At 36.8% G+C, this 21572-nt stretch overlaps 1 protein-coding gene and 1 long non-coding RNA gene across 6 annotated transcripts in view; one reads left to right on the top strand and one right to left on the bottom strand.

Annotated features, from left to right (window-relative positions):
* LOC117209652 (protein tyrosine phosphatase type IVA 1) overlaps nt 1–21572 on the bottom strand; it is a 93672-nt gene that overhangs the window by 637 nt on the left and 71463 nt on the right. For 2 of the 5 annotated variants that reach the window (XM_033451900.1, XM_033451904.1), the window contains exons 2-4: nt 826–1151; nt 264–749; nt 55–186 (exon numbers count right to left, since the gene is read on the bottom strand). In XM_033451900.1, coding sequence (XP_033307791.1) covers nt 55–186; nt 264–380 — 249 coding nt within the window. In that variant the 5' untranslated portion in view covers nt 381–749; nt 826–1151. Of the gene's footprint in view, nt 1–54; nt 187–263; nt 750–825; nt 1152–1524; nt 1649–2632; nt 2763–21572 lie in introns of those variants that run through there. The other 3 variants (XM_033451901.1, XM_033451903.1, XM_033451902.1) reach the window with 3 other exon arrangements.
* Nucleotides 2928–3546, top strand: LOC117209654. Its single transcript, XR_004487948.1, has 2 exons — nt 2928–3268; nt 3335–3546. It is a non-coding gene; the product is annotated as an uncharacterized LOC117209654 (long non-coding RNA).

Below are 21572 nucleotides of genomic sequence, written 5' to 3'. Positions count from 1 at the left end.
CAAATAAATTATATTGTGTGATTACTTTCAGAATACTATCAAAACAATGTTTACTTCATTTGGTGGAAATGTGCCATCATCAAATACCAAGTCTATGACATTGATCCCTTCTGTTTTAAGTTCCTCAACTTTGTACGTTGGTTCACAGACCCTCACTACTTCTTTAACATTGTGCTTTTTCAGTTCCTGTTAGAAGAACAATGTTTATTATATCGTACTACGGTTTATTAATATTTGTGTGTGAAAAAAAGTGAAAAACGTACTTGAATAAAAGTATGAATGGTCTGATCATTGGGCCGATCAGTAATAAGGAACTTCATGTTTTTGTATTCGATCTCGGCGGGTTCTGGTCTGATATCCTTTACCCTCATGTTGCTCATTTCCTTTTTGGACAACAAGTGGTGTAAAACTCCTACTCCTTTTATCCTTCTAAGTTTTATGTTTTTAATAATTTTGTACGACACTGTTTCTCTTTATTTTTGCAATGTGCCACACTATATGAAGCAACAAAGGCTGAATTTGACAACTTAGCCCATAGATGTCAGTCTTATAAAGTTGTTTTTCATTTAACTAATTGAATACTTTGTTATTTTTTTACAGAGGACAGAACAATGGGTTCACATGTAGACCTCAAGGAGGGTTGTTAAGGTGCAAATTTCGCTGAAAAGGTGAGGGCTACGTTACATTAGGCGTTGTTGATATGCGATCGATTCCCACTTGGGATCCTTGACTACGATTCGGAAGATTATCTGAAAAGAGATCACTGTGACAACCCTTGCACGATCCAGCTTATATATAACAAAAATCACTGACTTTGATGCTTACCTATTTGGCACTGGCTGCGCCTGGATCAGGTGCGCTCAGTAACTACAATGCTTGCATTTAATATTGTAAATTAACAATTGAGTCTATTTAATTCTTCTATGTTTTGCGTGATGACTAGCTGATGATTTTCTGACTTCGAGGCAATGATCCCAGTATTAAAAAATTGTTCTTTGCCTGATTAAGATGTTTTTTCCTTGTTTCTGTTTTAATAGTACCTAGCAGATTCTAGGGTATTTGGGCGTGTCTCTCTATTTGTGTTGAGCCTGGCAGTATTCTGCACTATCCAGCTGAAACTCCATGTATGTGAGGATGCACTCACCAGGAAACTGTAACATAAACACAATTTTCATAATTATGTTATATATTAACAATTATATTATAAAGAAACATATATTTAATTTTTCTACTTGAATTTTTCTTGAAGAACTATTGCTTTTATACAATATTTGGTCCGTGTAAAATGAATGAAGGTTAGGTCCAGAAGACAAAACGTGACGTACGCATTTTTCAAAAAATAATAAACGCAAAATGATATATTTATAAAAGTAACGGAGATTTTACGTCAGGTCATTGTAAGATATTTTCGATTTGTTTCCAACAAGAAAGCGATTACAAGTTGTGAATGTTTGACACGTGCCAAATCTTGCGCCAATTTTCATAAGTATCCGCACAGGTAATAAATATTCTTACAATTCTCACCCAAAAAATCCGAAACAATTGTCGTAATACTTTGTCACGATAATTCATTACGAATATGCAGCAGACCAAATTCTATCACTGAAAAAAAGTTTGCTCGACTACGCAAATTCCAGGGGATCTGCGTTGTCATAATGACATTAGTCGACATCTCGAAGCTCGAGTAAAATCGATTAGAGGTAAAGCTTGTATGTAAAACCAGGATACGATGTATATATGCATATTGTGACTATGACGCATCTTAGAAAATTCTATTCTTCTATGTTTTGTTAATTAATCAATATTCCAACTCAAAAATGCTAAACTAGTAGCAAGAGAATACTTGCGAAAAATACAAAGTTTAATTTTTATCCCGTATTTTTTTCAAATTTGTATCATAAAAGTAGTAAGGTTACGTGTTTCGTAAAAATTTCGATTACGAAACGAAATTACGTTTATACGATTTCTTCAATTAGTTAATAATTATTTGCAAATGGTAACATGGAAAAATATTGCATACAATTAAAAAATTGAATGAAAGGTGAATATAAATATTATTACGAAATATATAGATTATACGGTATGAATTGTGATTAGATCATTTAGTTACAATTTAATTATAAGCAACAGAAACGGATATGTTCACAAGGAAAAAGTAAAACTAACGTCGCGTTGAAATCTTTTAAATTTATCGGTGGCGCTAGTTGCGCGTGATCTTGTTGAATGTGTTGAATTCAAAAGATTTCAAGTAGCGCCGAAGAAAGAAGACTTTTCTCCTTATCTTTGGCACGAAAGTTTTGCGTAGATGCCAAGCGAAACAGACAGTTTAGTTTCGAAGAAGTGCTTCCGTCATTTTATGCATCTGGTTTTAAGGATTTGTACTGCTCGCAAATAGAAATGTCTAGGTCAACATTCCGAGAACGCGTTCACTAATCGAATTCACGTTATTCGAATTTAATTTGAAGTATTTTACGTTAATGATTTTTTATCAAAATTCTTAATTCACATATGAACGCACGCAGAAAGAGATATGTTCTGCCATATTTGCTTCCTACAAATTACTTTTACTAATAATCGAACACGTGAAATTTTTTTCTATAAAAAGCAACATTAAAAAGTTTGTCTTTCAAACCTTCTCGCTGTAATTACTTTTCATCAAGCGAAGGTAAGTACGGAAGTATGTACTGAAATATTGAAACACAATAATATATTTTAATACGATCGACACTTCTGTATCACAACTTAATGCGATATTTATAATTTATAATTTACACTTTGAACGCTTTTTTTCCACGAGAGCAAGGTTATTTACTCGAATGAGTTACGTATCGACGCCAATCGTCGGTATCGCGCAATGAAAATACGTTCGACTGACAGTCGCCTCTTTACGGACGTTTGTGAATTTGAAACGCACATCGAACAAATATAGGCGTCGATACTTCGGGGTACACGACGAATAGCGCGGCGCGTCGTTCCGTCAGGATGTCGAGACGATTTACGAAATCGTCTTTTTACGTAACGAAAGCTTCCGAAGCAGAAGACGCCGGCAACATCTCAAACTGCGATGACGGATAGGAAAAAGTGAGAGCGCTCAGATCGACGTACCGGAATAACCAGAATAATTGGCAGCCGGTACACGAACAGCCACCAACGCGACTCCACGCTTCGCAATGCGCTCGCTTCAAGGTCGAATCCATCTTGCCAACCCTATACGTCTATTATTCAATTTACGTCGGCCCTTTCGACGTTCTCAATTGATAATGAAAAGGTAACCAATTCTTACGTCAACTTTGATTGAATGAATGAAATAAATTTGTAACAATTTTACTTCTAGATGAATTGATTTAAGACACAATATACGTGATAAAAATCAGGGAGCCTTAACGAATAACGTCGCGTTAGAATTTTTTAAATATTCAGGTAAGGATAATGATGCCGAAATGAAATAAATGAAAAGAAATAATATTACAATAAATAATCTTTTAATTAATAATGGAAATAGTGGTAAGATGAGATAAATGAAACGGAAAGATCTATTGTAGGGTCTTTTTACTCCTTGCGACTAATTTTAACCATTTTTTATGTATATCTTTTAGAAAACATGATTATTCCAATTTTCTGCTAAATATCTTTGATTTTCATTGTCTAATTCATAAATATTTATGAATTCTTGAATCAATATGCGATTTCATTAATTGCATGAATAAGTTTCCATTATATTAATCGGATTATGTTAATATTGCATTAATCGAATTGTAACTAATTGGATTTTAATTTATTTATATAAATTAATCTGCCTCGTCTGTTAATTCAGGACTTACATACACAAATCTCCAGAGAACATAAACAGAATACGATCAATCATGAAACATTTAAGAAATATTAGAATGTTCTAGCCTCGTAAGAAACGAAAAAAGAAAATCAATTTCTCGGTTTAAAAAGATTTATCAGTGGCCATCCGAGTTCCAATAATATTCTGAAGATTTTTGTATGCTTTATATTATGATTATATAATGTCAGTATTTAATGTTGAAATATTTTGCTTCCATTTACTATATTATTTTTACAAAAGTAACCAGAATATATCGTGTTTGGAAATATGTATATGTATAATAGGAGAATTTAAAAAGGTAAATTGTGTCGATGAATGAGATATGTATAGAGGTCGCCACGTATACGTGGTTTTACCGTTAGCACCTTCGGTGGAGCGTCGCGTCGGTGGAAAAAAAAGATTCACTGAAATCAACCTAGAAACCTACTTCAGCGCTGAACACGTTAGCCCTAGTGAAAACGAACACGCCGTGCGGGCACCGTTCATCTTTTTACACTCGTATATCGCAATCCGAGACAAGTGAAACTCGCCATCGTTGTGCATTCCCCTCTCCCCATTTCGATGTATGCACTCACTTTAATCCCGGAACTATAATAAATCTTGCAGAATCGAGAAATCGTCTACGATCCGCGAGTCTTTTTTTGACATTTTCACTGCTTAACCTTTTAATGGTCAAGCCTTTAACCCTTCATAGATAAACGTTAAGAACAGAATTAACATCGAATATCTTGTTTTATTAATCCAACACAGATTATTATAATCATATATAATCCAGTGATGTTATTTTAGGTTAAGGTGCAAATACTTGACGCATAAGAACATACGGCCGACCTAACCTCACTTTTGTACTGCTTGGGAGCAGTTTAGGTTAATGACCTAGAAATGAGATTAAATTGGATAAAAATCAACTCCTTGGCCTCTTGCAGGTACAGAAACTCGGACAATCTGTTTTCCAGAGGAGTCGGCCTTCGTTCTGGGATACAAAGAGTGGAAAATATTTATTCGCAAAACGTCCCTCTCGTTTTCATTGGCTATATAATATTTTACCCGCTAAAATTCTGGAAGTGTCTAGACACAAGACAAGGCGGGGCATATTATCACGGGAAAGCAATATGTAAGTTCAATGAAGCGTGCAGAATGGATACAGGTGTTCCCTGTTTGAGAAAGATAAGTCACACGGGCACGTGACCGAATTATTATACACGAGCGTATAAATTAAGGAGATACGTTGGAACTGGAATTAAGAAACTACACTGAGAAATGCAACCCTGTTGCGTTATTTCAGACACCGTCGAGCCAATTGTATTTTTCTAAGGTTAAAGAATATCTCGAGTCTGATCGATTCACGCGGTTTCTCAATGTTTCGGTTTTACGTTAACTGTTTTCTTAGGACGTCGCTTGACTCGAACTGTTTGAATTGATCAATTCAATAGAATCTTTTGTTGTCACAGCTGCATAAGATTTAATAAATTTCATAATTCAATTAGATGTAATTCTTCAGCGATAATTAAGAGATGCGTTCATAGAACATAGTAAATATTTGATCTTTAAAAAGTTGAAATAGATTTATCAGGCAAAGCTGAAGAAGCACTCTTTGGCTTTCCTGTAAGAAAACAAACACGAACAAGTGTTTCTGTTACGAATCCTCTCTTTTTAAAATGTACACTTCCCCATCACCTCTTTGTCACTCTAACTTTGACAAGTTAGCCCCACCACGATATTCTACGGACTTAGAATGCAGAATAGTAAAAGAATTAAGAGAATGAAAAATTTGTCTTTTTAGTATTGACAGAGCGCAATCCTTAAAAGCGCCATGAAAGTCAATCGAACATATTTCACGTTCACGTTTCTATTTTCTACTAAGTAGAGTTCTTCTTTTTCTTCTTTTTCTTCTACTAAGTAGTTCTTCTAAGTAGAGTAATTGAATCGGCCACGAATATACTAGCTACTATGCTGCGAGCTTACTTTGCGATTACAGAGAATAGCCCACCCTTCCTGGAAGCGGAATTCTTTTTCCGCTTATCAACGTGGTCGTGATCCGATAGAAATCGATGAGCGATAAGAACTTCCGTTTTGGAGCGAAATCGCCAGCAAAGTGGACTTTGCGTAGATATTGAGATTGTAATTCGTCGTGGAAGCTCTTTTTTTAAACGATTTCTTGCGCATACGCTCCTGGAAATACTTCAACGTTTACCACGAAGGACGTTTACGTCTATGTTGTATGTGTTAAATGTAGGAGACATTTTAAAATTTCTTTAATACGTTAACGAGACACCACTGTCACGGTTATATTGATGAAATTTCGTAAAAATCCGAAAATGTATACAGAAATTACAAGATATCTGTTGTAAACGTATATTCAGTGAAAACATGGAATATCTATTTGAAATGTATATGTAACAAGCGTTGCCGAGATGGAGCGTCAGAGACTCCGCAGGTGCAATCTTCCTTACTCTCTTTCATTCTGTTTGTAACTAAACAGCTTCGTATTTCTTCTACCTTTCGACATCAGATACTACGATGCACGCATTCACGCAAATACACCAAAATGTGTACTAAAAATAATCCTGTGTACACTTGCTATAAACGAATAAAGCTCTTCTTCAAAAAGTTTCGTCATTACCAAGTGATAGCAATTGTCCGTAAAATAGGAGCCGCAAGGCGATCCGAATTCTTAGAACAATTAATCACTCCGACCAATTTGCTGTTTTGTCGTTGGTTGGCGTCTAAGTCTCGAACGCCAGCCAACAAAGTCCTAAGGTAAAAGAGAACTTTCATTTCGACGCGAACTCGAATTTATCCAGAAGCATACATCATACGACACACTCGGAAACGTTCGTATATTTCAGCCACGGCTGGAACTCGTGCAATTTTCCTACCATGAAGTTGCACGCATCTCTTTATTGGTAATTGATAAGAAACGCGTTAAAGCAACGATTACGTCATGCAAGCAAATGAAAACTATTGGACAAGAATAAAATTGTTATTGCAACTCGATCTTATCGCATCAGGCAACGGGGAAAGAGAACATTTTCACGAACAAAATGAATATTTCGAATTGGATCCGGACACGCACATTATATCGCCATTTGCAATTTCGAAAATTTAAACATTGATCTCGCATCAAGATTCTACGAGCATAAAGAGGAAAACCACGCGAAACAAACGTATTTCAGGCTATGGTGTCGGATTGTAATCAGTTCGTTTCTTTCCACCGATGTTGATTCGTAATTGCGTTAGCGGTCGATGCAATTTCCAACTTTGAACGCTGTTTGCTCTCGTGCATCTCGTTTCTGAGTCTTCGTAGTGCCGTACGCGGCGTAAAACAAGAGAAGTATAACAAAATGTAAACGTATTATTGTAAAAGCTTAAGGATACTTAAAAGTAAAAAGATACTACAAATCACACGTGAAAAACTCTGCGATTCTTTGTTACGGATATACATATTTTGTTCTTTTATATACAAGGTGGTTGGTAACTGGTGGTACAAGCGGAAAGGGGGCGATTCTACGCGAAAAAAGAAGTCGAAAATATAGAATAAAAATTTTTCGTTTGGGGCTTTGTTTTCGAGAAAATCGTCTTTGAATTTTGGCTCGGTACGCGTGCACTTTATCACGTCTCGTTATAACGGATCTCACTGTAGATCGTTGTCTCGATTGACGTTATTTTTTAACTTTTAAAATTTTTTTTTTAATTTTTCCATCGCGACAACGATCTACAGTGAGACCCGTTATAACGTACCGCACGCGTACCGAGCGAAAATTCAAAGACGATTTTCTCGAAAACAAAGCCCCAAACGAAAAATTTTTATTCCAGATTTTCGACTTCTTTTTTCGCGTAGAATCACCCCCTTTCGGCTTGCACCACCAGTTACCAACCACCCTGTATTTCTTATTTTCACTTTAATGCGATATTATTGAGCAGTAAAATTCTTCTGCGTGTAAACGCGGATAAAACAATTTTCCCCAGAGTTTGTTTGCGACTAACAATTTTTAGCAGTTCGTTGATAAATATTTTTGGGTAACAGCATCCACCAACAACCCTGTATATTATATGTATTGTTCTTTTTCGAATGTTAATTCTTACGAATACGTGCGTGTTTCTGAATGTATTATCAACAATACATCATGAACGATTTAGGAGCCGACATACTTGGAATGTACAAGCGGGCAAGACAAAGGACTCGCGTAATAAATTTCCATCAAGCGCATAGTCGTTTGCGAAATTGCGGCACAGGGGAAAATTTCTGCGAATCGCCGCGCCGAATTCTTTTTTATCAACCACGAGCCATTGTTGGCTGATCGATCGTGAACAAACATATAACGTCGATCCATCATCGTATTTTCTCGGCGATAATACGGCCAACTGAAAACACGTGACAAAATGTGAAGAACTTTTTTCCCAAAGAGCCACTGCATTTCTGTGGAATTTTCAACGCGGATGGGGTATCTTTGCTCGCTTCAATAGATTCATCAATCGATAATATATCGATTCTTGAGTCAATGATGATCATTTCGAACCTTCTTAATTCGTATTTAAATCAGCTTACAGTGACGACCAAAGGACAATTTATATAATTTTACGAAATGGACTCGTAATAAACTTAATAGGAGCAACAAATAAACGTGAAACATCGTTAATATAAAAATTATTCAAACTCATAGCGCGTTAATTTTAAACGTTCTTTTATTTTGTCTATCTCTTTTGTCTTATTTATTTTCTCCATTCATACTCTACGGTTATTCGACGCAAACGTTGCTTCTCATGAAACACCAAGCTTACGAATCTCCCATCTTCAAAACCTAAAACCCAGAACCTAAAATCCATGCCCTTAAAACCTATCTATTGGCATTTAATGTTCTATATATTTTCGCATACTACGTGCGCCCTATGTATTTTTGCATCTTCGAATTTTCGATTAAAAAATCCATCATCTACACAGCGGTGGACAGCGTGAATCCGGAAATTGAAAGAGCTTCATAGAAATGGAGATTCTACGGGAAAAGTCTTCCTCGTGGCGCGTCTGGGGAACAGGCCATTTCGTACTTCGTTGAGTCATGTTTGTTCGTGCCTCTTAATTAAACTCATCGGTTAAGCGCAAGACAAATGCGTAAATTCGAGCCGAATTCAATGACGGCACGGCAAATAGAATTTTATTTACCGTTTGCCGTGCTTAAGCTGTCAGTACGCGTTGCACTTTATCTGCCTGTCAGCGTTTTCACTGTACCGCGATATTTTAAGCCCAAGCAGCCAACTATAAATATAGGTGTACTCGACCGGCCGCCTGTTTACCATTTAAGTTTCGCTTTAAACGTCAACATTCCACCTCGTTTTCCTACCGTCGTGCAATTCACCATTAACGAATTCGTTAACTCGTAAAGAAGCTTCGACGTTTTGGCTCTTCTCTGACGCTAGGAAGCTCGGTCGGGCCATTTTTACTCAACCACATATACATAGCGAATCGAAGATATTAAAAGAATATTACGTTCCGTAAAATTCCTTCGGCATATTACGAATTGATCGTATTCGTTCGTCGAGTTAGTTGGAAAATCGTACGATAACCGGCATGAAAGATAATTAACACAGTTTCCGTTTAAATTCATCGCGCTACTAGTCTCGGGCCAGCGTGAACAAGCCATTTTTCCTCAGGAAAAAAAGTGACCATGTCGCAGTCGATTCCGAAATTGGCAGTAGAACTATTTGGCAGAGAGTTCGAACAGCGAGAGCACATATAAAGAAAAATATCTTCGTTGTTATGTCAGACGATAATTCGCGCAGTTGACATCGTTGCGTGCATCGTGGACGAATGGCAAGGACATTGTCCACGTGATGGAACGGTAATCGACGAAATGACACAATTAATTACAGCGTTAGCTTACACTACGTTTAACCCCTTACGTGGTCACAGTCCGTAACTGTGATGAACGAATCGACGATGTTTGCGCGTCATGTCAATTCCTGACTGTTACGAATTCTAGCGGTGCAAACCGATTTGTCGCACGACGAATAGAAGTAAACCGAATGTAGTTGTTGGAATTATTTTGCATATTAGACCCTACAGTCGAAAAGAATTTACGAAAAAGACTCGCGAGGTCTCCTAAAAGAAAGTTTTATCCGACTATTTTGAGATTATTTTACTACAACGAGTTGAGAAAATAGATATAGAAAATCTGATTTCGTTGCATTATATAAATTGCATTATAAATTACATTAAGAATGTAAAAGAGAAAAATAAAGTGTAGAAATATTTGAAAATGTAACGTAAAACGTTCGTCGTATTGTTGGGCATGTAAGACCAATTAACGTTTCAGTTAGAAATCAATGACACGAATAAATGGAAAGTTCGTGTAATATAATATATTCGTAAGAAATTAGCTATAAAAAAAGTCAACGTTATTAGCATTATTATAAATGAAAGTTGCGATAGAATTCGTACGAGCAATTTTATGCGACAATTTCAGGACACCCTGTTTTAATGGACAGCGGCGAACCGAAAGGGAGGATATTTCTTTTGAAAATGTGAAATAAAATTTCTCTTTCGAACAGGCTTTTGTTTCCGACGAAATTAATTTAGAGAACAATGAACGTTTACTCTGCACGGTTAAGATTGGACCACAAACATCGTTATTATTCATAGTAATTTCACAATCAACGTAATAATTGTAGTTTTCCCATTAACTATTTATTTATAACAAGACTGGATATTTGTAGAAATTAATTTCGCCTATTTTGCGTGTTAGATCAAAATGGCATTACAATTTCAATTACAATTATATAATTGTATTATATATTATAATTACAATTATAATGGTATTTATAATTGTATATTTATATTTATTATATTCGCAACAAATATATAGCCTCCGCTTAGATACTTTCACGGCAAAAGTTAAATAAATTTTTAACACGTTGCATCATTGAAATTTGTTTAGAATATTTTGAAGTTGCGAATACTATGAATTTACAAAATTACGAAATTCATACGTTCACGCGTTTCCTTATAATCTAAATGCTATTTAGCAATTGAAAATACTCGAGGAAACTGGCGAATGAAGGAGCAAATGAATGATTGTTTACTGTTTGAGTTTTATGCTTTTAGGATATACATATTGCGTGTCGGACTATCTAAGACTATTCTGTGGTGAATCCACCTGTTGATGCGTTTAAACGATGACAAGACTGACTGTAAAATTAGAATAAAATGCTTCGCAGAATAATATTCATTAATATGGCAATAGCGCTAACGTTTCAAGCTCAATTATTCATAATAGCATGACGATATTCATAAAACAATATTATGACAACCGATTGTTCGTGTTATCGACGTATCGATATTACAGCAAATACCAACAAAATGACCAGATTACATATTTAATATACTCGAAAGCGGTCAAGTTATCTAAGAAGGAAATGTTTAAAAGAAAAAGGTAAAAGAAAGTATGGACGTCGATTTTGTCGCAAGTAGATCGCGCATTTCTGCGCATTTATTTGTATTAAAAAATTGAAAAATATAAAAATTCCATAGAATATTTAAAGTACCTAATCGCTGTAACATTTAGTAGATCAAATAAATGTCTACGATCCAGTCACGAAATACCAATAGAAAAAGAAGCAGAAGAAGAGAAAACGCGAATTCACAATTTCTTGTAAAATCGTTGTTTTACAGAGGAGAAAACGCCGATGCACGATCATCGATTCGAATTTCCTGTTGCTACGAGATACGAAACCCGGGGCGACTTTCCACAATTTTGCGCCGATTCTCGTTCGAGAAAGTCACCGTTGCAGAACGGCTCTCGATCGTACGCTAAACAAGGAAATTCATTGTTAATTATCGCGACATGGCAGCCGGTGCGCGAGTCTACTGTACGCGAGAGCGTGTAACAATAAACGCGAGACAAGAGAAATCGCGGGTCAGGAGTCATCGCGCGTATCATCTATCGCCGGCCAGTTTATCAGGCAACAAGAAAGAAAACAGCGATCGTCTATTATGGAAAGGAAATTTTCTGCCGGTTCAATGGGAGAGCGAATTATTTGAAACGCGGATGTGATGATACCGACTGTGATTCGATAGCTCTATTGGCGCAGAAAATATGTTGCTGTTGCGAACAACATCTCACGACTAGAACGCAGCTTCTTATGCATTTACGAGAGATTTGAGAGTGTAAAGAAGAAGAAGAAAAAAAAAAAAAAAAGAAACAAGAAGCGTATAACGTTGATAAATGAATTTTGCAGAAGTATGTAAAACATGGCAAGTATAGTGCTCGTTATAATAAAATAGGTAAAGACATATTCTCCGTCCTAGGTTTCATTTTCTTTAATTATATCCATTCGTAGAAGCACGAATTTGCACAAGTTTCTGCAGTTTATTTATGAGAAAAGTAAATGCTACTCCATTATCACTCTACTCTGATATAAGCTGCAAAATATTCGTCAATATTCGTACCTATTAAGATTCCTAATACCAGAGCGACGTAAGAATCGTAACAAAGAGATCAGAATATCGTCGAAACGCGTATTTTTCGAGACGAAAGGAACGAGACGAAAGAATCGGGCAACCGTGGTCGTGACCATGAGAAAGCGTTACGTTAGACTTGCAAAAAAAATCGTAAATGCACGGCACGCTGACAAAATGTTGGCCTGGAGGTTTCGGTTTCAACTTTGCGATCGCACAGATAAGCTCGATGAGAGAACGACGATCGTAAAAATGTTGAAGCAGACACCAGCCTGACAACAGAGTTAGATTAGCTCTCAGAGTGCTCGGTCTATCGGCGCCTTTTCCCACTTTTCTCTTTCCCTCTTTTTTTTTTTTTTTCTTTCTTTCAAGATATGCATTGTACTCTATAGCGTTTCTCTTGCGCGAAAAATAAACGAGTTCGCCGCCTATATCAAGATAGTCCGCAAGATCGAAGATTAGAATCGAGTGGAACGCCAATCACAGCAAGAAAAGCGAAATTAAGTTTTCCAGTTTTCGATATTCGTTTCAGAGGAAAGATAATCGAGGATAATTCTAAAAGAACGTTAATTACCATCGAGTGAGATAGAACTTGGGGAAAAAATAAAGCAAAGATACTAGCGACATTAAGCAACGCGATAGAAATAGAATATAATCAGACGACAAGTATATCAAGTACCGAGTCATTACAGATTCTTAGAAACACTTGCTAGTAAAGCTTGGAACAAATCTATCAGAGATGAGTCATTTCGCTGATAAAAGTACATATAATCTGTATTCCAAAAATACTTTTATTCATTACGTACGAAATATGCGTGAACTTTATCTGTTTGAACAGTTGATTCATTCACGTAAATGTAATTGAGTCGACGATGTACCAACGAATTAAAAAATCGATCGAATCGATCGAATTCGACGATCATTTCGGCGATAAACTTAGAAATTTGTATCTTACCGTCTGATCTTTCGATTTGGCTGATCGACTTTTATCAAATTAGAAAACCTTGAACTTTCATTACGCATATTAGGGACACTTTTGTTACGATCGAATTTATTCCATAATTTAATTTGTTCTTAATACACCGTGAAACGTATCGGCAAAATTATTCAAATTTAGAAGCAGAGTTATATTTCTAAATTAAATTTCGCACGTTTCAACTAGAGAGCTGAATTGTTTTTCCGTCCCGTAATATGACACCGATTTCCCAAAATCTCACAGATCTGGAGCAAGTTATCGCAAACGAATGGCATATTTTACGTTTTCCATAACGACCCAAGCAAATGTCCGAAAAATCGATATCGCAGCGTGTCTGGTTTCGTTTCTCAAAAAATATCTCGAAATACGAGAACGCCGAAACTTGAACCCAACACGAGGTCAGCGCTTAAAATTACATACAGCGTGAGTAATCTCTCAACTTTGTACGGATCAAACTTGCCGCGCCTCTTACACTTCGCAAACTTGTTGCACGTACGAACTACACTTTATGCACCAAATGTGTTCATCGAATCGTTCTAATTTTGGCAAATCTGCGACTTTCCAAATATTTACCGTCGAAAATATAGCGAAATTTTCCAGTCGGAATTAAAAAATTGTAATTTCAAAATTACCCGCCAGAAATTGATGCGATTCTTTCTATCAGAAAGCTCGAAACAACAGCATTGGTCATTGAGCTTTCACGATGAACTTTGTTAAGGCGCCGAGAGGAAAACAATAATTTCCCCGCATAGGAAGGGTTGTCGCCGCATTATGTTTGCGAAACTTCAATCAATCAATCGATTCGCGTTCCAGGAATTTCCTAATCTATCGGAAATCGATTATTAGGCCTGATAAAGTTACAATATTCTCGAAAGATAAAACAGCGACGTGTTCCGGGGGAACTCGCATTTCAACGTGGTGCACATGATCCTGACATTTGGAACGCGCTATATTTATTCGGAAAGCACGTGTTTACCGATCTTCCCCCGTCTTCGTGCTTCGATACTTATAAATATACCAAGACCGTCGCGAGCTTTGTCGCCTTTGTAGCCGGCTACGATAGTCGAGATTTTTAGCGTGACAATATAAAAAGCACGATCTTCTCTCGCCCTCTCGTTTCATTCTCCCCGTTTTTTCTTTACCACCGCTTTTTTTCGCTCTCTTTCTCTCTTTCTCTTCTTTGTCGCGCGCGTAAATTCGCTTTTAAAGTATTCGCGGAAATTCATGAACGAAGAGCGTTGAACCGATGCACGAGAATTTGCATTGACCTTTATTGCCTCTTTTGAGCGTACCAGCGATGAAACATTTTTTCTCTTCTCGCTTCTTTCTGCACTTTCTGACTTTTTTCAGGAAATAACTCGCCGATACTTTTGTAATAAATATTTCTATAATGTCAAACATTGCCAGCTTTTAATATTACGCCACGTGTATTTCGTACGGTGTATTTTTCACGGCAGATGGATTTTCAAACGTTCGTGGAACGTCAGTGTACAAGGTGAAATACGAAACACGTTTTCACGGTTTTTTCTAAACGGTTAACAATTATTGTAAAAAGAGCGGAATTTCGTTCGGATATCGATCCAGAATAACGTTACTCGATCAGCTTTTTTCCTTCTTTTTTTATGACACGAATATACCGTTTCGTATTACTTGGTGTATTTTTGAAATATTGTTAAATATTTGTCAATCCTCGAACGATACATTTCGAACGAAATATTCTGTACGTACGCTTATTCATCGATTAATTAAAAATATTCGGCGGGTAATCGTGAACATGCGGAATCTGTTTACGCGAACGATACGATCAGAAATACAACGTTGAAAAGCAAATAACAATCGAAACAGCGAAATCGAAACTCTGTTCTTTCTTTTTCACCGAACTTCGCTGAACTTGGCTGAATAATTATTCAAATGGATGTCGTTTTTTCGCAAAGTCGATACAATTCGAATGGAACCTCGCAAACCAAAGAAAAAGCTCGCACGAACGATTCCAGCGATAAGAATCTCCGTCTAAGCAACAGTTACGTAATTCTAGCACGTTTGATCGTCGATAGAAGTTGTTCGGCGGTTCTGCAACTGAGAAATTATGTCATCGGACATGTCCGGAAGCGGACGAGAAACTACGCGAACCAGTTTGCGGTAGTAGATAATTCGAGGAATCTGAATTGATCGATCGAGTGGCAATATTTTCACCACGATTTATAAAGTTTCCAAGACCACGCGGTATCCGCGTGTCATCGATTAAAATGACAGATTCTAAGAAAACGTGTAAAGATATATCGAAAGGAAAGGATTTCACCAAACTTTCCATTTCTTCGGACTTGTGACGTTCATTTATGAGAGTAATCTTGTTTTCATATATTTTTCATTTATTAGGTTGTCCAAAAGGTTTCTTTCGTTTTACGAGGAAATAATAGACGCACAATGTTTTATATCGTTTTGTCGAATTACGTACGATCGATTTTGTTCTGTTGAGATAAACACCGAGACATTTCACAAACTTGGTTTCACGTTTGTACGACGGTGCATTGTTGTAAGAAACACGTTTGCGAAAGAAGGACACTTTTCGGACAAGCTAATATATTCCATACGATGCGGTTGCTCAGAAATATTTATCAACGAACTGCTAAAAATTGTCAGTCGCAAACAAACTCTGGGGAAAATTGCTTTATCCGCGTTTACACGCAGAAGAATTTTACTGCTCAATAATATCGCATTAAAGTGAAAATAAGAAATACAGGGTGGTTGGTAACTGGCGGTACAAGCGGAAAGGGGGTGATTCTACGCGAAAAAAGAAGTCGAAAATATAGAATAAAAATTTTTCGTTTGGGGCTTTGTTTTCGAGAAAATCGTCTTTGAATTTTCGCTCGGTACGCGTGCACTTCATCGCGTCTCGTTATAACGATGGAAAAATTAAAAAAAAATTTAAAAATTTAAAACAATAACCCCAATCGAGACAACGATCTACAGTGAGATCCGTTATAACGAGACGTGATAAAGTGCACGCGTACCGACCGAAAATTCAAAGTCAATTTTCTCGAAAACAAAGCCTCGAACGAAAAATTTTTATTCTATATTTTCGATTTCTTTTTTCGCGTAGAATCATCCCCTTTCCGCTTGTACCACCACTTACCAACCACCCTGTATATTATTAGCTGTTAAATGTTATCACGATGGAAATCTTACTCTGATCTCTATTTTAATATCGTCGTGTAAACAATCGTGGCAAACAATTTTTCTATTTTTCTCCTTTAATATCGAAGTTTTATCGCCTAATTACCACGTTTAAATTACATTTGTCTGATTTTATCGAGTCCTGAAACAAGGAAGATATATTTTGAAATGGAATGCCATTCACGATACGCGTGAGTGCGATTTTCTTTGATGGTAGCCTCTTAGGTGAAATAGGCGAATAATCTTCATTAAAATTCTATGTGATAAAATACGAGAAATCAAACGATTAATCCGCGGAAAATATAAAATAGTAGCCCCGGTATAATTAGCGAAATTCGAGTATGTTGCGCGAATTTTTAAACCCTGTTTCCTCGACAACAATAGGACAGATTCCACTCTAGATTTTCCATTTATCTTCTCACGCAGACTCGCCTCCTTTCCACTTGTACCGCCAGTTCAGCGACACCCTGTATATTTCTAACGACATTTCTTCACCGTTAGGAATGGCAGCTATTTGTTGTATAACTGTTTCTTTCCAACTATTTTCAACTACTTTCTCCTTGGCACCTTTACTCGACCACTAGATCACTAGGTCTGATTAGGTCATCGGATTACTGTCGGTAGACTGCTAGAATCTAAGTTACGCGACTGTAGTCGCTTTTCTTAGTCCGTTAAATCTGTGCAATTTTCTTTTTACGGATCAGCTTCGTCTAATCTCTTCGAATGATCCGAGTTAGAAATCTCAACGTCTTCCAACTATGTCTACCTTCTTTAGTACAATCAAACTCGATGATACGAATAACGCGAGATTTGACCGTAACACCATCGTTAGAATTATTCGCGCGTCACTTGGCTAATTTGTTCAAGTCTGAACATTTGATCGATACGAACGAATTAACGCTCAATTAAATCGCTCGTTTTGCGGTTGTACCTTTTACGCAGCAATTGACAGATGTGACGCTTTACATTGTAAATGTCCGACTAAAAAAATGCATCTAGGATACACGTTCATTTCTTTTACTCTGCCAGCCACTTGCCGAGTACCCGAGTGCCCAACAAGTCGCATAGTAACAGCTCTAATTTCTACGTAACCGAGTGTGTTCTCGGTCTGTTGCTTCAAGGTGGCCTCGTCGTTTCCGCCCCGAGATGCACTGAACGCGGCTCTGTACAAGGAGCCTTTAATGTAATTGGATTTTACGCCATGTCGTTTTAACATTGTATAATGCTTTTTCGATTCTTCCGTCCCTTTTATTTCCCTCTTGGAAACGGTGGATATCTCGAAACGCAGAAAATTCGCAGGCAAATCGTAGAATTCGAGCGATATAATAAAATTCAACGGTAAACGAATAAACGAACGAAAGGGATAATTTACGGCTTACCAGATAGCATTAATTTACGAGCAAACGATTTAATAAAATTCTCCTGCCGCGGATCTAGCATCTGATCCGTGATGTATAATTCAAAGGAATATCTTTTTCCTAGTTTAATTAGGATTTGCGAGAAATTCGAGTGACATTGGACGTTGCACGATTCTTTTATTATACTTATCTTTATGAAGCCTATGTGACAAGATAATTTCTCTATCCTTCTTACGTGCAGGCTGGCTGAGTCACACGATTGTGACAAGCCGCATATTCCTTGTTTGGACGAAATTCCGTGGAAAACGCGACAGAGCAAAGAATTTAATTGTGTAACGTGATTAGAGTCCCTCCTGTGACGTCATTCGTGCTACACTGCAGTCTAAATAACGTAACTGTATGTTCCGCTTTGAAATGAAAATTCTTCTTGCCTGGCGAAATTGAAATCCGTGTCGAAATATTTCTAGCTTTTCGCCAGTCTACTCTTGCACTTGCACACGCGCTTGTCAAGTACGTGCCATCAATTGCACGCTCTCCGATCTAGTCATAGTCTCTCTGCTAATTACATTCAATTCAAATATTTTATGCTAATTTCATGGAAATCGCCATTCGCGATTACGTAATCTCGTCGAATTTAGATAATAGACTTTTGACATGTGCACGACGTTCAACTACAAATAAATAAGACTCGAATTTCATTAAAAAAAAACAAATATACACGTCTTATTCAATCTCTTCGCCAATCTCCGAATAGATTGAAATTCAAACAGAGCTGGAAAACCACGAACAATTTAATCTAATTGCCAGGTTACAAGATATTAATTACCAAGGAATACGCGAATATCTGGAAAAATAGACGAATACTACGAGCGAATTGAAATAAAGAATATCAAGACATATGTATGTTATTCAGGGAGATTAAATATTCGAGACATTAACCCTGAATTGGTATCGTCGGGTCGTAAGGTCGGCCACAAGAGTTCGCGTAAACTTATTTAATTTTAGAGTATTCAATTTCAATTCATATTCTGCGATTAACGCTGTCGATACGCTTATCGCGCAAGATATAGAATACGAATTAAAATTATATACCTTAAAGCTAATCAGTTTACTATTGTAGTCGCTCGTAACTCGACAACATCGCACTGTAAGTTAATTTTGAAGCGATCGTAACAACATCAAAGTAATAATACGATCTATACGATACCGTTATTATAAAACTTTTATTATCGTAAATTTTATTATTAATTGCTATTATTATAATATGCTTCTAAAATACTGAGGTTTATTTATAAAAACATTTGCTTGCCTCGCCAGTTAGCGGGAAGAAGAGAAAGAAGAAGAGAAAGCAAAGATTAAAGGGAATCGATATTCTTTACAAGCTTACGTGATGTAAACGCACGTTTATATAGCAAAAAAGGTGGTTATGAGCGCCTTATGACGCGAACAAGCATTAAAAAAAGAGTTACAAACGCTATGAAACCATCGATACGAGAAGACGGAGTACGTTCCTCGCTTCGGATGTGTTCGCTCAAGTCGTATTTTCAATAATGGAGCGTCTAATCCCTTCCAAGTGCGCGTTATCTATGAAATCCGATACATTTATCCACCGTTTCCAAGAATATATCCTTCATCAGCGATTTGCTAATTTCTCTCGTATGCGTGTCGAAAAGAAATAAAAGAGAAAAAAAAAATAAATAAAAAAGAAGCGAAAAACGAGGAGCCAGTTCCGAACGTAAATGGTGTTTTTAAACATAAATTTCTTACTCGACTATAATGTTGCTTGTAAACCAAGAAAGAAGTTTACGTCGCGACGTTTCGTCCTTTTCGGGTTTCTAAATTCGTCGAGTCTCGGGTTTTCGAGTTTCCAAGTTGTAAAAAATGAACAACTTGTCGTAGTGTGAAATCTGTTGAAATTCTCGTGTTCTCTGAAATTCTGTTTCAGGTTGTCGAATTCCTGAGACCCTCGCGGTTCAAATCTCAATGTATTTCGTTCGAAAATGTTTTTGATAATATCTATATATCTGTAGAATATCATCGGGAAGCACGTAAGATTTAAACAGGAACACACACATGCAACAGACCGTCGTCGGGGAGTTGCGTAAGGCAATTTAATCGTGTAGAGTGTAGATAATACCTTATAGATGGCTTGCTTGTAACATACGCGAACAAATAAACACGTAATTCGATCGGTATAACAAGCTCGATAATAACAAGAAACGTTTACTTTTCGCGTTGATCGGATGGCCGCCGTCACGTCGAAACTTCGCAGCGGATACGTTAAAAGTAAAAGCAAAACTTCTAACATTTACGAAAGCATTGACCCATTTCGAAAACATTTTACCCAAGTTTCAACAGAGCCTGATCTAAATTAGCCTTCTGCTCAAATTCGAGAGAGATTCGTTTAATAAGGGAAAACACATTCTCTGTAAATTTGCATAAAACGTGATCTAAACTCTCACCAACCCGACCTTCAAGTTATTAATACCGACGAATAAAATCTGATAAAGGGTTACTTACGTAAAACACGATTTCAGATTTTAGCTATTGAAAGTAATGACGGTTTTGGCGTTCGGTATAGTAGACTGATAGATTAAAAAACTTACATAATTACCAAGCAATTTTATATTTTTTATTGTTCGCGCAGAGATGCAAAAACAGTTGAAAACGCGCGAACGATTCCCCATACCAAATTGCATGAAAATCTAATAATTGTTTATTATAAACGAATAGTCTGTAATTGTTTTATCGAAACTTTTCCCGTTTATGAAATATCTGTATATTTTGTAATGCTATCTTTCCCAGCATTCTTAGCTGCACTATATTTCACTATCGATAGAAAAAATCGCGAAACAGCCTCGCAACTCGCAATGATCTAACATCTTCGGAATTTCCGATCGCGTTAATATCCATAAAAATTGCCGTTAATACGTTTCAATTATTTCGTATATATCGTAAGATTGTCAGATTCTTTCAAACAAGTTTGGAAATCCAATTCTACGTCCATATTTCTGAAACGATACGTATGAAACTAGCGAGCATTTACGGGTCACGCGTAAGTTCAACGTGCCTAGAGAAAAACTTGTCGATAAAAATAGTAGAAATGCCGCGTCGGAACGATTGTGCTTCGATGCTGGACTAATTCGTGGCCCGATCGATCGATAAACGAGCCCCTCGAAAGCCAAATTGATCAATCCCACCTTTTATAATGTTATTAAATTCGCATTGTCCGGGTACAGAAATTAGCGTTCGATATGGTAAAAGGAAATGCTTATTTTCATAAATTTAACATAAAGGAACAGCGTAAAATATAAAATAAGATAGAAAGGAACATCTATTTCAAAGAAACCGCATATATTTCAAAAGAAAGATACCTTCTACCTTGAAATAATTTTACGCTGTTCCTGTGATTCCTTTAAACGTGAAAGTGACACGAGCAAAACGATCATTTCCTATAACAATACTGACTTGGTCGCGTAAGTTAAACGGCGCGAACTTTTGAAATTCTTTCGATATATAGATAATATCGAGCGCGATTTGAAACAGAGCCACTAAAAGTTGCAATGAATTACGTTCACTCGTCCGATCATTCGTTAGACGTAGTACGCCAGAAGAGGAAAAAGTCGCGTGACGGAATTGACTTTATGTTGTAATGCATTTCCATTTACACACAGATCGCTTAATAATCGTCGCTTGCCAACGCTTACGCTAATGAGCGCTCGCAATGCCAAGGAATGCGTGCGACCTGTTTGCCGTTTACGAGCCGTGAATGAGCCATCG

The sequence above is a fragment of the Bombus bifarius genome, unplaced genomic scaffold (assembly GCF_011952205.1).
Source record: "Bombus bifarius isolate JDL3187 unplaced genomic scaffold, Bbif_JDL3187 scf7180000008178, whole genome shotgun sequence".
Lineage (NCBI taxonomy): Eukaryota > Metazoa > Arthropoda > Insecta > Hymenoptera > Apidae > Bombus > Bombus bifarius.
The sequence above is the reverse complement of the archived record's forward strand: the minus strand, read 5'-3'. Positions and strand labels throughout refer to the sequence as shown.